At 41.0% G+C, this 17,579-nt stretch overlaps 1 protein-coding gene across 1 annotated transcript in view; it reads right to left on the bottom strand.

Moving 5' to 3' along the window:
- Nucleotides 1–1,944: 1,944 nt before the first annotated feature.
- Nucleotides 1,945–17,579, bottom strand: part of LOC142208489 (transmembrane channel-like protein 2-B) — a 62,126-nt gene continuing 46,491 nt past the window's right edge. Inside the window, exons 12-22 of the mRNA XM_075277073.1 lie at nucleotides 15,905–16,084; nucleotides 13,834–13,983; nucleotides 12,253–12,381; nucleotides 10,362–10,429; nucleotides 9,523–9,762; nucleotides 8,159–8,284; nucleotides 7,405–7,483; nucleotides 5,707–5,830; nucleotides 5,551–5,574; nucleotides 3,617–3,769; nucleotides 1,945–2,000 (exon numbers count right to left, since the gene is read on the bottom strand). Of these exons, the coding sequence (XP_075133174.1) occupies nucleotides 1,945–2,000; nucleotides 3,617–3,769; nucleotides 5,551–5,574; nucleotides 5,707–5,830; nucleotides 7,405–7,483; nucleotides 8,159–8,284; nucleotides 9,523–9,762; nucleotides 10,362–10,429; nucleotides 12,253–12,381; nucleotides 13,834–13,983; nucleotides 15,905–16,084 (1,329 nt within the window). The remainder of the gene's footprint in view (nucleotides 2,001–3,616; nucleotides 3,770–5,550; nucleotides 5,575–5,706; nucleotides 5,831–7,404; nucleotides 7,484–8,158; nucleotides 8,285–9,522; nucleotides 9,763–10,361; nucleotides 10,430–12,252; nucleotides 12,382–13,833; nucleotides 13,984–15,904; nucleotides 16,085–17,579) is intronic.

The following is a 17,579-nucleotide window of genomic DNA, read 5'->3' on the forward strand; positions in this document are numbered from 1 at the left end:
AAAAAATGTCTTTATGGATTAATTGTAATGGTTTTATTTACTTACTGTATTTTGAGTTTTCTTATTTTTGTATGATGAACATATGCCCCATGTGCTGGGTGGCAAGGAGTGCCAGGCATGTAATTTTCCCTAGCTATGCTCTATACCCTCTACATGGCATTTCTCTACCATGTCAAATAGGTTGTGTATTTCTGCTGCGCACTCAAGGAAGAATCCCACATGTATTAATTGGTGCATACCTTGTAAAAAGTTGGGCATACCTTTTTGCAGTCCAGGTGTTAAAAAAAGAAGCTAATGTAGAGCTGTTCTATAATTTACACCAATTTCTACAGGATGCCCACATCCCCATCCAGATGAGCCTCGCCTAGTTTATGCATCACTTATAAAAAGTGACAAGAAAAGCGCAAAATTTGCAACTTTGTACGTCAGTTTTATGGTACGAAGCCCATGTTTGATAATCCAGAATTTCTTATTAATTGAGGAGGGGGAAAGTCTCTATATAGGACCAGACCAGAATTGGAAAAGTCTAATAAATATAACTGTGTGAATCTGGGTGTCAATAACTGTAATGTTTAATTTCACCCGCAGTGGCACAGAAGAATTAGGGTGGGTTCACTCCTGTGCCCAGTTTCCATTTTGCAGGTTTCTGTCTTCTGCACAAATAACTGGACAGGAGACGGAAACCGGCAGTCAGTTTTCAAATCCATTCATTTGAATGGGTTTGCAAAGTGACCGCCCGTGAGCATCTTCTGGTCTCTGCAGCGAAACAGTTTTTTTTTTTTTTTTTTTTAACCAGACACAAAGTCGGACATGCAGGACTTTGTGTCCAGTTAAAAAAAAAAAAAAAAAAAAAAAAACACGTTTTGCAGCGGAAACCAGAAGATGCTCATGGGCAGACACTCACTGCTGGCTGGCCATCTCTTGTCCAGTATCTCAGGCAGAAGATGGAAACCCACAAAGCGGAGACCGGGCACAGATGTGAACCTGCCCTTACACACTTATTGCTGGGCCCTCATGACTACAGTTGATCTCTACAAGCCCCAGTATCAGGATACCCTGTGAACCTATGAACTGCAGAAAGCAGACAACCCATAAAGTTAGTTCTAGGATATCATTGTTGTATTTGACTTACTGCAGGTACAGTACATTTTTATAGGGGCAATTATCACCTGGGTAACCCCATGCTTTTGTCAAGAAACAATAGTGTACGTATCTGCAATGAAGTTTATTTTTATGGAGAACTATAAGGATAAGTTCACACAGGGTTTTTATGGTCAGGATTTTGAGGCCATATCTGCCTCAAAATCCTGATCAAAAAGACGACTCCCATTGAAATCAATGGGAGCCGGTCAGTTCTTTCAGGCGGATTCGCCTCGTGACATCCCCCTGAAGACACTCCCTCCCATCTAGGCCCATTCATTTGGGCCTAATATAGAGCGGAGTGCGTGACTGGATGTCGGTGCCGTGCATCGGCATCCAGTCGCAGCTACCTGTATTTTGGTCCGGAATGTGAGGCGGCCTCCGCGTCAGGTTCTGGACCAAAAAACCCTGTGTGAACTTACCCTAAACCTTTCCTTACACAAGTTTTAACCCCTTGTATGGCTTTTCAGTCCATGAATAATGTGGAAACTTTATATAAATTTTACTTTAAGGTTTCCAAATGATAAAGAATGTAGAAAATGTGTTTTGGACCTTAATGGACCTTGTTTCAGAATGCTGCTTTGTTTCTACGAACTGTACAATGCACCAGCCATGTTCTTCTCACTACACGCTCAATGGTAATTATCTGGCTGAAAATCACATTTTTCTACAGCATATTTCCAACTCCTACGCTGTATTTAGTGACTGGACATAAGCCAGATGTGATTCATTCACTTCAATATTAATGGGTGGAAGAATTGTTCTTTATTTGTTCCAGTGCAAAACCGCTTTTGGACTTTTTAGTTAGCTATCATTAACCCTTTCACTGTTTCTTATCATTTTTACGGTCTTATACACGTCTGAAAATGAAAAGATAAAAGGGTAGTGTTTGCTGTTTAAGATTAACTCATATAAAAAATTGAGTTTACCATGTACTGTGGAATCTAATTTTCAAGTGCAAATCGCATAAAAAGATTTTTTTACCACCAAGCACTAGATGAACTAACAGATCAATATATGTTCTCAGAGAACACAACAGTAGTTAAAGAGGCTGTCCAGGATTTCACCTTAGGTTAAGGTTATCAGTATCAGATGAGGTCTGACTTTAGGCTAAAACGAACTCTATCACCTGTATGACTGGCTTCAGTGCACTAAACGGGTGCCAGGAAAGGTACTGCAAGCTCAGCTCCAACTAGAAAAAGCTAGTTAATAGGGGTTCTCACAGTGGAAATATCAGCTCCCACAATCCATCCTATATTCATCACGTGGCTTAATGATCTTGTTGTCTCTTCTGATGCAAAACAGGCCACTGGTCCCTGTAGGAAAATGGTAGTGGTGTGCTATGATCTTTAGGCATCCATTTAGGCTACAGGATATATTTTTGGGGTCCTGGAAAAGCAGACAGAAGACAACAAAATAAACTTGTATGAAGATATTTAGGCAATCTATGGAGCGTCCTGTACTGTGTCTAAGTTCAATAGGACATTTTGCCTTTGTATTCTGTAAGAATCTCCACTCCATATTTCTTACTGTCTGATATCTAAGACACACAGAACATGGATTGCTCTATAAGTTGTATATTTCATTTTATTAAAGTCTAGAAGTTATGTTTAAGGCCTGGCTTTGGCTCAAAAAACTGCAACAAAAAAGGCTGCATTTCCGCAACGTGGAACCACAGCCTAAGGCCGGGGCCCCACAGGACGTAAACGCCGTGATTTGTCCGCAGCGGAGACGCTGCGGGAAAAATCGCAGTGTTGTACAGTGCAAGCAAAGGGGATGGGGATGGGGATTCCTGCGAATCCCATGCCCACTTGGCGGGAAAAAAACGCAGGGGATGGGGATGGGGATTCCTGCGAATCCCATGCCCACTTGGCGGGAAAAAAACGCAGTGCGGACATGCTGCGATTTGCAAAGCCATTGCGGCTTTGCAAATCGCAGCATGTCAATTATATCTACGGCCTTCCCATAGCTATAATTGTAACAGAAAGTCCGCAGAGGAAAACTCTGTGAACTTTCTGTTAAAAGTGCTGCGGAAAGAACCACAGTGCATTCACGCCGCGGTTCTTTCTGCAGCGCTTTAACGCCCGTGGGGCCTTAGCCTAAAGGGGTATTCCCATCTGGAATAGTTATGGCATATTCCCAGCATATGTCATGCCATAATTGTCTGAAAGATGCAGTTTCCAAATCCCCATCTTGCAGCTGCGCCAAGAGAAGAAAAACCCATGTGGAAGTGGTCCAGAGGAGGCCCCTGTATCTACTGTATTAGACATTTATTGCCTATCATGTGCAAACACCATAAATATCCACTATGGTATTTAAAATGTTAAATTCCAATTCTTAAATGGATTCTAAAACATATTACGTTTATTAATTTATTAAAAATAGCCAAAACATATTGCAAAAAAAAAAATACAACATTAAGCATATAACATTTTTTGATGACTTTAGTTGACATTTCTAGTAGCTTGTCCTCTACCTCTGCCTGGTTGTGGTTTTTTGGCATTAACTTGAAGCTTTTGAGTAGATTGGGTTGTTATCACCTGGGACAGAATAGGAGCTTTTGAAATGGTTACCCGTGGGGCATTTTTCACAGGTAAAATGTTTGCATTCTGATTGAGAGAAATATCATCTGAAAAAAAATGTAAAAAAAGTTAGCTCACAAAACTGTTCCAACTTCTCACCTATCACATAAGGCTCCACCGTTCACTTCCATTGCCCTCAGAATACACCACACACTGTAGATATCCCCATCAGAATACACCAATATATTCCTCCCTTTGTCTGCCTCAGGATGACTGTGGACTTTTTTCTTACTTTATCCCCTTCCTTCTTCGCTGTCAAGTACCTCTGATGTCATAGGTGATATTAATTATGGTATCTAAAGGGTTAAACGTCTGATCCTTTGGCTACTGTGGCAGTTCCCACAAGATCATTGTATACTGTTACATAGCCTTAAAAAGCACAAGCCTGTGACAAAAAAAATGCAATGCATTTGGAAAATCTTCAGATCTTTTCACATTTTGTTATATTGACGCCTTGTAGTAAAATAAAAAAAAATAAATAAATAAAAAAAATCAAACTACACTTAATACCCCGGAATTAGAATGTGAAAAAGAGAAATAAATGAATTCCAATGCATAAAAGGAGAAAAAACGGGATGGCACTGCTGATTCTGTATGTAATATAATTGCTGTTAAAAAGGAGGTAGGTCAACAGGGATGTAACCCAATAAGAGCAAAGCCGTGGGGGTGCACAACATCCAAAAACAGGCATATAGAGAATAATAATGAAAAAAGAAGGAAAAAATTGGAAGGGCACTCACCCATTGAAAGGCTTTTCTTCTTTAAAAGAACATCATTTATTAAGGTACCACATCTTTAAAAACAACGTTTTTTTTTTAGGGAGGGAAGTACGGCATCCATGGCATAGAAAGGCTTTATAAGCCATGGATGCTGTACTTCCCTCCCTAAAAAAACGTTGTTTTTAAAGATGTGATACCTTAATAAAGGATGTTCTTTTAAAGAAGAAAAGCCTTTCAATGGGTGAGTGCCCTTCCAATTTTTTCCTTCTTTTTTCAGAGAAATAAATGACTTTTATGGGGAGGAGTATTTCCAGTCTGTGTGGGAGTCGTGGGACACATTCTGGACAACTCATGACCTTTAACCCCTTGGGGCTTGACCTTCCCCTTTTCCCTTATCTCTCCATTGACACACCAACAGTGGGAAACTAATCTGCAAGGCCCTAACAGTCTGAGGTGTAAGAGATCAGTGGGGGTCCAATACCCCAACGTCCTTCGCTATTTACATTGCACAGTATCTGTTTCACCATGCAATGCTATTGCAGTCTGTAATAATAGTGCATGGCTGCTATAAAACAGATAGCATGTGATGTGAATAGTAATAGTGACATAATACTGTGTGCAGGGGCCACTGTGGAGCATAATACTGTGTGTAGGGGCCACGGTGGAGCATAATACTGTGTGTAGGGGCCACTGTGGAGCATAATACTGTCTGTAGGGACCACATAGGTGTCATTATAATGTGTAAAGGGTCACTATGGGGCATATTACTGTGTGCAGGAGACACTATAGGGCATAATACTGTGTGCAGGGGCCACCATGGGGCATAATAGTTTGTGTATGGGCCACTATGGGGGATAATAGTGTGTTCAAAAATGCAGTTTGGGTAGGTCGGGAGGGGGGAGGGAACCCATGTCAAATGTTCGTCTTGGGATCCTGCCATTCCTAGTTACGCCAATGTTCTGCAGTCTCGTCCATCACATTCTACTGTACCACACTGTGGTGCCACAGTGTTGGCATAAAACAAAAACAAAGTTATATAGAAAATATTTCCCATGTTAGAAAAAAAAACACATGCCATTTATGGCATACTGTCAGTGTGCCTGACCTACCTGACAGCTGAAAGGCCAGAATATCTTCAGAAATAGAAAGGATTTTATGAGCATGAGAACAGCTCTTGGGAGCCAGAAAAGAACCTGGATTATCCTGTCAGTCCTAACTCCAGACTTTAGATTACTGCTTTAGGTGTTTTATTAGAACAATATTACCTTTTTCTTCAGTTTCATTGTTGGTTGTATACTTTATACTAGGAGGCAGTAGCTCTTCCAAGTCCTTCATTAATTCATTAGTAGAGGCGGTGTTGTTGCGTTTATTTTTTTCATCTTCCTTTTTCTGTATTAATTTTAACAGCGAATAAAAACAAATCAAAAGTCAATCAAGGTTTTTAATATAACTATTGGAATGCTTAAAAAGAGAATACACAGCTTTGAAACAGTCAACTGGTATCATTTACTTTAATATATTTTTAAAAACTATGTTTTTATTAAAGCATTTTCACTTTACAGACTAGGGATGGTAACATAAAAAAATGCAAAGAGTAACATAAGTTCCTGACATAGCAGGAAAACAAATATGACAAGTAATATAAAGAAAGTCTATAATATGATGGGAAGGAGGAGAAGAAGAAACGGAGAAGAAGGGGGAAATGGAGGAGGAGACAGCAGAGAATAATGAAGGGACATATAGGGAAGGGTGATAGATGGCGGACTGTGTCTACAGTCTTATAGGGGGCTAATCATGGATAGGAGGTTAAAAGTAGGAGGAAAATTCAGATGAATAGTGAAATAAATCCCAAAATTGCCATACTCTTTGTGTCAGTAGAGTGTGATTTGAGTTCGTCCATGAGATTTTTCATACTCTGCAGAAGTAGGATCTCTTGGATCCAATCAGGAACTGTGGAGGATTTGGGTCCTCTCACCATGTGGGGATCATTGTTCATGCCGCTATCAGCATGTAGCCAACTAGAGAGCAAATATTTATGGGGAAACAGAGATTGCAAAAGGGTTTCTGGGGAGTCATTCAGGAGCACTCCTGACACCTTGTGTATAATCTTAATGACAAGTTTAGACCAAAACTGTTGTAAGACAGAGCATTCCCCATTCATGGTATCTTTTGATGACCACATCTCCAACAAAGGTCAGGAATAAGAGGGAAGATTGCATGAAGAACTCACAGAACTGTGTACCAGCGAGATAGGATTTTGTAATTGGTTTCTTGCACTTTGCAAGAAAAAAAAAAAATGGCATAGTTGAAAAACAGTGAGCTGCCTCTATGGAAATAAAGTAGCTCCCATCTCCCACTCCCATTTGGAAATTAACCTAGGCGAAGAATTATTCTGGGTGTTGGCTAACAGAGTATACAGAGGGGCATAACTGCCGGGGTAGCAGCAGTAGTGGCTGCCACAGGGCTTGGGACATTAGGGGGCCCAGCGAGTCCCTGGATTTTTATTTTTTTTTTAACCCCAGCAGGCAATGAGCCCTATTTACTTACCGATCCTCACTCGTGCTCATGGCCACCGGAGCTCCCCCTTCAGCGGAGGAGGCTGGGACCAGGAGAAGGGATCGATAAGTGAGGCCGCAGGCCCATAAACCCCACAAACACTGCAATCATTATTCTCGGGAGTTGTTGCTGTCCGTTCCCATTGATGTTAACGTAGACAACATGATGGATGCTATCTCCCATCATGCTTGTTCACTTTTGCAACAGAAGAAAACCTAATTGCATAACTTTTTCTTGTGTCAGAAAAGTAAAAAACATGACGGAAAAAGCCTTCATCATCCTGTGACATCCGATGACAGCAACGGACATTAACAACAGTAGCATGATCCCACTCTAATCAATTAATCCTTTGGAATGCAGCAATATCATTTAACACATATGTAAAAATAATAATATACTTAACATACCCTCTGCATTTTCTTCTTGAATTCAATATTAGCATTTTTGTATGCCTTTGATATTGCATTAAGGTAATATATCGCTAGTCTGCAAGAAATAAAAAATAAAATATTAGCGGTTATGAGTAAGAATGAATGTATCATATACACGCAAAGTCAAAAGTACATTGATATCTGTCTCACTATTTTTAGTGCTTGTATTTACTGAAGGTAGAAATGAAATGAGGCGCAGACAGTGGAGTTAGCTACCTAGCAGAATACAAAACAAGAAAAGCCTTTAATAGCTTCTAGTCACACATGGATCAGAGGAGCTCTTCTCACCTCGTCTCAAGAGCTCTTCCCATCAAAGGGAATTATAGCATATCCACAGGCTACAATATAAATGTCTGATATGTGCCAGTTTCACCAGTACAGTACAGGTTTCCCTGACCCCCATCACATACCATGAGGTGGTCACCAGCTGTCGCAACAAGACAGGGAGAACCTACCATGTACGTGCAAGGGAAATTGGAAGTTACAGGAACAGATTAGTACTTGTGTCTCGTATCAGAAGTGTATTTGATTTTTTTTACATTTATGCCATAAATGCCTTTGATGACAATGCCCCTTTAAAGTTCAGAGATTGACACAGGAATAAGAATATTCATTACCAGAGTAGTGAAGATATCAGATGAGGCAGGTACATGACCACTAAGTAATAGTGAAAACTAAGGGATATAAAACATTAAAAAAAAAAGGTTACATAGAATGTATTACATCTTACACCATTAGAAGCACGACGGCTATGATTACCCCAGGATTGGAGATATAACCAAATACTTTGGTAATAAAAGGGGGAAAGTCCTTTTCAATTGTCTCTTGAAGAACGTCATACATCCTGGTTTTTCCGCTTCAAAATAGAAATAATAATTGAGACACATAGCACTTTTCACATTTCATCAAAACTAAAACATACTCAAAAATTATACAAGCAAAGATTTTATCAATAGAGCATCCGCAGTCAACTCGTATTTTCTCAAATGTATTTTCAAGAGATAAAAAAATGAATATATATTCTTGCGATCTATGGGAGACCTGAGTCTGTCAATAAGGATGACTGGCTGCAATACCAATTATAACTGTATGTACAGATAGGCTGCTGTGTGTTGTTAAAGAGGACCTTTCATCACTTGGGGCACATGCCGTTTTATATACCGCTACGCACTGTCGGCTTTCACGATCTGTGCCCCAGGTGAAGTGTTATCGGTGCCGGTACTGTAGCTCTTCACTGTCAGAAGGCGTTCCTGACAGTCAGTCAGGAACGCCCTTCCTCTCAACAGTGCCTATTGTGCTGTACTGTGAGAGCGTCCCCTCCCTCTCCTCACAGTACCTGTCCATGTAGAATATTGTGCACAATTCTGGGCTTCTTTATATAGGAAAGATATAGATGAACTGGAGGTGGTGCAGAGGAGGGTGACCAAGGTAACTAAGGGGATGGGTGGATTAGAGTACAAATACAGATTATCACAATAGGGGGTTGTTCAAAATGTTGGAAAAGAGACAGTTTAGAGTAGACCTAATATAATGTACATGTATATGAATGGACAGTACAGAGACCTCTCCAATGATCTCTTCATAACAAGGCCTGTAACTGTGATACAGGGACATCCTCTATAACTAGAAGACAAAATGTTTTACCATGGTCATCATGGACAATGCTTTGCTACAGCAAGTGTGATGAGAGTATGGGACTCAATACCACATGATGTGGTAATGTCTTATAACTTACACAAGTTCAAAAGGGGCCTGGATATCTTTCTTGAAAGTAAGAATGTCATAGGTTATATGAGCTAGATATGTTTGCGATAGAATGACTTCCATACTTGAATTGTTTTCCTCTGATGGGGCACTTGGCATCAGCCGCGTGGGGGTTTTTGGCCTTTCCCTGGATCAACTTGGTAAGTTTATAGGTTGGATTTGATGGACTTTTGTCTTTATCCAACCTTATCCACTATGTTATTATAGTCTTACAGAATATGCACACTCTACATATTGTTATATATCATATTTAAATACATATAGGGGACACATGAAACACTATCAGTCACTCATGCTCAAAAAACATGTTAGCAGATAATATTGTTTTACCTGAAAGGACCACAGTCAAATGATGGCGATATAGTCATTATCGTGTATACTACAGGCAGCAAGCTCATGAACAGTACTAGCAGTAATAGGGCCATATAAAAATTGTTTGACTTTGAAGCTTTAAATACTCTTTCTTGTGGAACGTTGCTGCTCATTACCGCCCAGCACTGCAAGTACATTGAGGACAGGAGGCGCAGTACATTTACCACTATAAGTCCAGGTGCATAAAATGTCCCCATCCTATGGAGTAAATAAAATGATGAGCAGATAATGTTATAAACATCTGTTTGCTACAAATCTGTACAAATACATTTCAGTTTATAATCCGTTTAATAAGGGTGCGTTCACACGATGTAAAATGGAGCGTGACCTGGCACGTATACGGCGTGTCAGAGTTTGAGCGCTCAAAAAGATCCCATTGATTTCAATGGGAGTTACGAGCGTATACGCCGCGTTATTTTGCGGCCGTGATTTTGGTCCTTGCTGGATAGACGTAATGACACCAATAACTGGCTTTGAGGGTGATCTGTTTGTGAATGGAGCTAGCCTCAGGAGTCACATGTCATTTGTATACAGGCTACTGCTGAGGTCAGTGATTGGTTGCGCAGGTCATCTTACCACAAACCTGCACGACGTCATTGCCATTAGTCTGCCAAGGACTGAAAATGGTACGGACCAGGCTTTCAGTACTGGATTGGTACAGTAAATTCATGTTTGTTTGTCGGTTTGTTTTTTAATGTAATACATTTTCTAGCCAAAATAATGTAATACATTTCCAAATCAAAATTCATTAAGTATATTGCCTTTATTTTTTATAGAATTCTATATAGTGAACTTACCATATCATGCCTTGATTAAATATGAGACCAAGCACATTGCCACTTATATCAAACTCCGCATAAGATGGCTGAAACAATTAGAATAAAGAGAAACTTATGAATATGTAAATTTCATTTCAGTTGCATATATTATGTGAGTTACCAGGGCAGGTCTTTGATTTTTGGGTCTCTAAGGACAGGGCAAATAAAGGGAGTGTATTATAAGCCTAATTCCTTGTAGAGGTTATTCTACAGCAGGGATCAGCAACCTTTTTTGTATCATGACCCGATTTTTTTTTTTTTTTGTCAAAGATGAAGTAGTCAGTGTGCCTTGCAATAAGAGTAAGTGTGTTACAATGGGCTTCTGTATGCAGACTAAGGGCTCGTTCACATGGAGTAAACGTTCACACGGAGTGTAAAAATACGACTCCCATTTTACACGTGTATTTTGATGTGTATTTTGACGTGTTTTTTTTACACATGTAAAAAATGTCATAGAAGTCAATGGGAGTCTTACACGTGTGTATTTTTTACACGTGTATTTTGCCAAAATACACACGCGTTTTCTCCGTGTGAACGGGCCCTTACACCCTAAAGTACCTTTGGAGTTCAAACCCCATTTCAAGGGGTTTGGCAAGTGCAGTACTGAATGTACTAAGCATGCCCGCTGATGTCATCCTCCACCCTTCAGAGCAAGGCAACACTGTACAGGCTTCATGGTGGAGAATGACATTGGTGAGCATGCACAGTACATTCAGTACCGCTCTTGCCCCATGAAAGGGGCTTTAGGGGCGTTTACTCGACAATGCATACAGAAGCCTGCACATTAAAGTAAATGCCCCTTAAGCCCCTTTTCAGCTCTTTAGCATAATTATAAAATAAAGTTCTCTCGAACGGAGCAGCACTCACATATCATCTCAGAAGCCTTAGAAGGTGTTCTGAGTAGATTAATGTTGATTTTTTGTGCTGACAGACTCCCTTTAACTTAATTATTTTTTGTTAGAAGATTTATGGGAAGACTTGACATTTTTATTGATGCCATTTTGAGGAGCGTAATGCTTATTGATAGCTTTTTATAATATTTTGTTGATGGCTGACAGAACAAAAAAATGGTAACACTGACTTTTTTTTAGTTATTTTTAGCATGCGGGTAAAATCACATTAGAGTTGTATTGCTTGGGTCCTTATGGATGTGGTCATTTCCAATATGTATTTTATTTGTATTATTTCTCATTAATCATTTTGGGATGGGGGGATTAATCAAATGCTATATTTTAACGGTGTGTTTTATTTAAAAAATGTATTTTTTTAATACTATTTTTGTGTCCACCTAGGGGGCTTTAACTTGCGATTTTCTTATTGCTTTAATTATGCAGTGAACTACCTACCTAAGTGGTGTCATTTGCAGACACCACTTTATTCCACCACAAGTAATGTAGAAAGTCAATTGGGGGCAGAATAAGGTCCATTAATGACCAATATAGAAAGTCTATACACTGGTTACTAATGGGTGAAAAGATTGCTATGGACAGAGCATTACAGATGGATAGGAGAGGGGGAAAAGGAAAGGAAAATCTGTTTAGATAAAAGTTCCCCACATGGTGAATCCCATCCACACATTGCAGAAAAATACCTGTTGCGTTTTTGGAAGTTGCAGTATGTCAATTAGTTCTACTGATATACAGGCGGTTTCCCTATAGGTATAATTGAAGCTACAACTGTGAAAAGCGCTGTGGGAAAAAATCGCAGTGTGTTTATGCTGTGTTTTTTTTCCCCACAGAGTTTTTTTCGCTACGGCACGCAATATGGGTCCTTCGCCTTTATAATCAGCAGCTTACACTATCTTTCCCCAAAACCCCAACAATTTTCTTAAACATCCATCTATATAAATTCTGTATTGAAATAAACATACAAATCCAGCCTCCAGATCCCAACACCAGCAGTAATTAAGAAACCTGACAATCACAGCTCGTCCAAAGTCTCCCACAAGAATCATGATGTAAGTCATCTGTGTATCTGATACTGTTAACTTTACAAACTCCTGTAAGAAAAAAGCTCATATAGTTACAAGAAGTACATTACTAGTTAACGGGAATATGTCACGAGAAAATTGCCTAGTTTTTAAAACAAGTTTTTACATTTTTTTTTTTCATTTTACCATTTATATTTTTTTAAAAAATGCATCTGGCAATTTAAACTCTGTCCACTAAGTGTAATAATAGAGCAACACTTGCCAATTGTGTAAAGATTTTCTTTGTCATTTACATCACAGACAAGGCAGAGTGCAAAAGTGTCAGATTTTTTTAAAAATTATTATTATGCTTACTTATATAGCACCATCATATTCCGCAGCGCTTTACAGATATTGTCAGTCACTGTCCCATATCGTACTCACAAACTACATTCCCTATCAGTACATCTTTGGTGTGTGGGTGGAAACCGGAGTACCCACGCAAACCCACGCAAACACGGGGAGAACATACAAACTCCTTGCAGATGTTGCCCTTGGCAGGATTGGAATCCAGGACTCCAGCGCTGCAAGGCTGCAGCGCTAACCACTGAGCCACTGTGAGCCAACGTGCTGCCCATAAACAGGGGCGGATCCAGGGCCGGGCGAGCCGGGCAACCGCCTTGGGCCCCGCGCTTAGCAGGGCCCCGCGGTGCGGCCAGGACCTAACAAAATGGTCCCGGTCGGCATGTCCCGATTTCAACACATCGGCGTCCTACGGACACCGATGAGCTGAATACATAGGCGTTTAAAGCAGGAGCTGTTACAGCTCAGCTCCTGCTTCAACGCTGAGCATCGGCATTTGTAGCCGCGATGTGATGACGTCACATCGCGGCTACAATATGTGTATGAGGGAGAGAGCTGCGAGGGAATGAGGAAAGGTGAGAACAGCATTACACTGGGGCAGATGAACGGAGGGAGAACGGCATGACACTGGGGCAGATGAAGGGGGAAGAATGGCATGACACTGGGGCAGATGAAGGGGGGGAGAATGGCATGACACTGGGGCGAATGAAGGGGGGGAGAACGGCATGACACTGAGGCAGATGAAGGGGGAGAATGGCATGACACTGGGGCAGATGAAGGGGGGAGAATGGCATGACATTGGGGCAGATGAAGGGGGGGGAACAGCATGACACTGGGGCAGATGAAGGGGGGAGAACGGCATGACACTGGGGCAGAGACGGGGGGGGGACATGAAACTGTGGGCAGATAAAGGGGGAGAATGGCATGAAACTGGGGACAGAGATAGAGGGGCCGCACGTTTTATTACCTCTTTCTAGTCTTCAACAGTTGGGAAGTACAGGTTAGAAGTGCGAGACCCCCAGTAAGTAGGGGTCCCCGCCAAAGTCAATTGCCCAGGGCCCCGCAAACCCTGGATCCGCCACTGCCCATAAAATGTTATTCCATGCATGCAAATCCCACAAATCTGTACATATAACATATTCTTTCTAACAATTGTTGTAAATACGATAAATGACTTACTATCCCCACATTTGTTTCCCAGCATGGACCTCTGGGCATATCAGCTGGATGAATGTATGGGGTTGAAGTGCTCCCATTACTCAAAGATCCATTATTGAGACTGGCTATCAGCAGCATAGTCTTGTTTTTTATAACTTCTTCCTCAGCTAACTGTGAATTAATAACAACAGTATCAACAAATGTAACAAAAAAAAGGACCACTGATGCATACGGAGAAAAATTAGGTTTTATCACATATTGTTTTGTTATGTTTATGCTCAATAACATGTTGAAATAGGAAATAGGCAAATACATAGGACAAGCAGGACAGGCAACTTTGTACATGGGATGAGTGAAAATTGGAAACACTTTTTTATTGTACCATCTTGAAAGGATGGGTGATGCGGAATAAGAAATGGTAATAGGTTATTTCATTACAATCAACCTATATCACGTTCTGAGACACTGTACGAAAATTGCCAAATAATATGAGTTACATTTCAACACAACGGATCTGTTGCAGAAAGTTTGGTGACTTTCCTATTCATTTAAAAAGCTTGACTGATATCACATATTGTAGGAAAAAAACAACATTCACATGTATGGATTTGCTAGTGTCAGCATGTTTAGCACTGAATATATAGTCGAGATTCTATCGCAAAACCCTGTACAGAGGACTTGTTCCTCCACCGTTTTCTTTACACAACAGCCCCTTATTGTCAATGGGGTCTGTCAGATTCCATATGTCACCACTATTTTAGCAGTCTGCTTCTCCATTGTTCTGGTCCTCCGACGGAACCGAACAATGGAGATACAAGATTAATGTGAACCTCGCATCAGGGCTCGTTCACATCTGCGCCCGGTCTCCGTACTTGAGGTTTCCGTTTCCTGCCTAAAACAGAGGCAGGAGATGGAAACCTGCAGGAGACTTTCTCACCCATTCATTTGAATGGGTGAGAAAGCTGTCCGGCCGTGCGCGGCAGTGAGCATTTTGCGCTCTCCGCCGCGAAACCGGGTTTTATAATCCGGACACAGAGTCGGACATGCAGTACTCTGTGTCCGGATAAAAAAATCCGGTTTCGCGGCGGAGAGCCTAAAACGCTCACCGCCGCGCACGGCCGGACCCGGTCTATGGTTTCCGTCTTCTGGCATGCAGAAGACGGAAACCATAGAACGGAGACCAGAACACAGGTGTGAGCCTAGCGTCACATGTGAATATATCAGTAGCAAATTTAATGCTCACCTTGAATTTCTTTTCCTGTCTTTCATGATGGTTCTCTATCCCTATAAGTGAGTTTAATATACTTTTCCATATAATCTGATAATTCAGAATACATATAAATATCTACCAAGATATTTCCACATTATTGTACTTCTGCATTGATTACTGTTTTGACACCCCACCTTCTCCCCAGTAAATAGTGATATTTTTTTGAAAGTAAAAATGTTATATACATTTGTGAAAATGGCCCAAAAACAGCATGTTCTATTATTTAAGATATGGGTCACATGTAGAGATGAGCGAGTAGTATTCGATCGAGTAGGTATCCGATTGAATACTGCAGTATTCGAAATACTCGTACTCGATCGAATACCACGCAGTAAACGCAGTAAAAATTCGATTCCCCTCCCACCTTCCCTGGCGCTTTTTTTACACCAATAACTTTGCAGGGGAGGTGGGACAGGAACTAGGACAACGTAGGCTTTGGAAAAAAAACGTATACAGTCATTGGCTGGCTAAATCAGTAGCAATAATAATAATAATAATAATAATCTGGGACTTGGGTGTGTTAGATGCCCCCAGGCATGCTTCCCCTGTTTTCCCAGTTGCATTTCAGGGTGTTGGCATCATTTCCTGAGGTGTCAATGTGGAGTTGGTGACTCCAATTGGTCGAATTTTGGTTTCCCTGAAACGGGCATGTTTTTCCCATAGACTATAATGGGAATCGATATTCGAACGAATAGTCGAATATTGAGGTCTACTCTAATCGAATTTCGAATTTTTGAATATTTCATTACTCGCTCATCTCTAGTCACATGGGCTTTTAAGAAAATGGTAATGTGAATAGATCTATTATTTTCTTAAGCATACCTTGGCATTGACGTCATCAATTAAGGCTAGCAAAAAGGTATACAAATTTCCCAGGAAGAGTGCAAAAATTCGCCCAAGTTGCCACTTCAAAGCCAGTCTAGGGTGATAATTTTCCATAGCTGCTATAGTTTCAAATAGTGGAGGGCAAAACATTGACAGCAGGTTCATTACAATCTCTATCTGCAAGCAGAACATACACATACACTTAAACATACAAAAAGTTTAAAAACAATGTTAAAGATTATATAGCTATGAACGTCCATAAGCCAAAAATAATCTTTAAAATGAAAAAATGCTACGAACGTATTTTAAAGTGGAAGTCTATATTGTCATTCTACAAACTGTGTGGCCCTGGGGTTCATAGAGACTAGAGATGAGCGAGTACTGTTCGGATCAGCCGATCCGAACAGCACGCTCCATAGAAATGAATGGATGCACCTGGTACTTCCGCTTTGATGCCGGCCGGCCGCTTAACCCCCCGCGTGCCGGCTACGTCCATTCATTTCTATGCGAGCGTGCTGTTTGGATCGGCTGATCCGAACAGTACTCTCTACTCTCTAATAGAGACCTAAGACTAGTTATACAAAATTGTTTTCATCTCTAAAAATCACAGCTAAAGCTCCATGTAGCGAGCCGTAGCCAAAAAGTGCTGTGGAAAAGATCACTAGGAAAACACTTCACTTTTTTTTCTGCAGCGCTTTTAACACAAAATCACAGTTTTCCTCTGTGGACTTTTTGCTTCTATTATACTCATACAGAAAAGTTCTGTATTTCCATAGGTATAATTGACATGCTGCAATTTACAAAAATGCAACGGTTTTTCTCATTAACGTTTTTATAGGTCTTCAACAGTAAGTACAATATGGGCCTTAGCCCAATTCAAGATATATTGGAAACGTGCTAAGAAATGGGATGAAGAGAAAGGGCAGGTGAAGAAATCAACATTGGAAGGGAGGGGTTCAAAGGAGGAATGAAAATAATAAAAAAAAAGGCAAGCGGAGAAAAGGCTCTGATGCAGCAGAGCTGTATAACTTGAAAGCAACATAGTTAGGGGGACATTAAACTGGGGGAAACTAGAGGGGGACATTAATATCCCCCTCCAGCTGCCCCAGTTTAATGTTCTCCTCCAGTTACCCCCATTTTCATGTTCTCCTCAAGCTATCCCCCTGGGTTTAATGTCCCCCTCCAGTTATCCACAGTTTAAGGACCCCTGCCCTCCTTCAGATGCCAGCAGAATCCAAAAGACCCTGTCTCCCTCAATGCCATCAATCCAATCCCCCAGACCCTCCAGGTTATAGTCCCATGTAAATATATCACTCCCTCCTCTCAGCCTCCTCCAACATGCAGTCTCATGCTGACTAATACTATCACTTCCCTTCCATCCTGCATTTCCACAAGACAGTCCTCAATGCTTTCTGTTCTTCCTCTATAGAGCACGGCACTGTGACATGACACGTACCCGAGCAACTCCATCTAAACACAAGGAGCACGCAGGGACACAGTGGTGAGGCAGGGCTGTCCACTCCTGCTTAACCACTGTATTCAACTCATCTGTGTCCTCCCCGGACGCAGATGAGTTGAATCCGGGACATACTTCCTACCAACCGGGACCACGGAACATGACCCTGAATCCAGGACTGTCCCGCAGAATCCAGGGCGGTTGGAAGGTATGGGT

The sequence above is a fragment of the Leptodactylus fuscus genome, chromosome 1, assembly GCF_031893055.1.
Source record: "Leptodactylus fuscus isolate aLepFus1 chromosome 1, aLepFus1.hap2, whole genome shotgun sequence".
NCBI classification, from domain to species: domain Eukaryota; kingdom Metazoa; phylum Chordata; class Amphibia; order Anura; family Leptodactylidae; genus Leptodactylus; species Leptodactylus fuscus.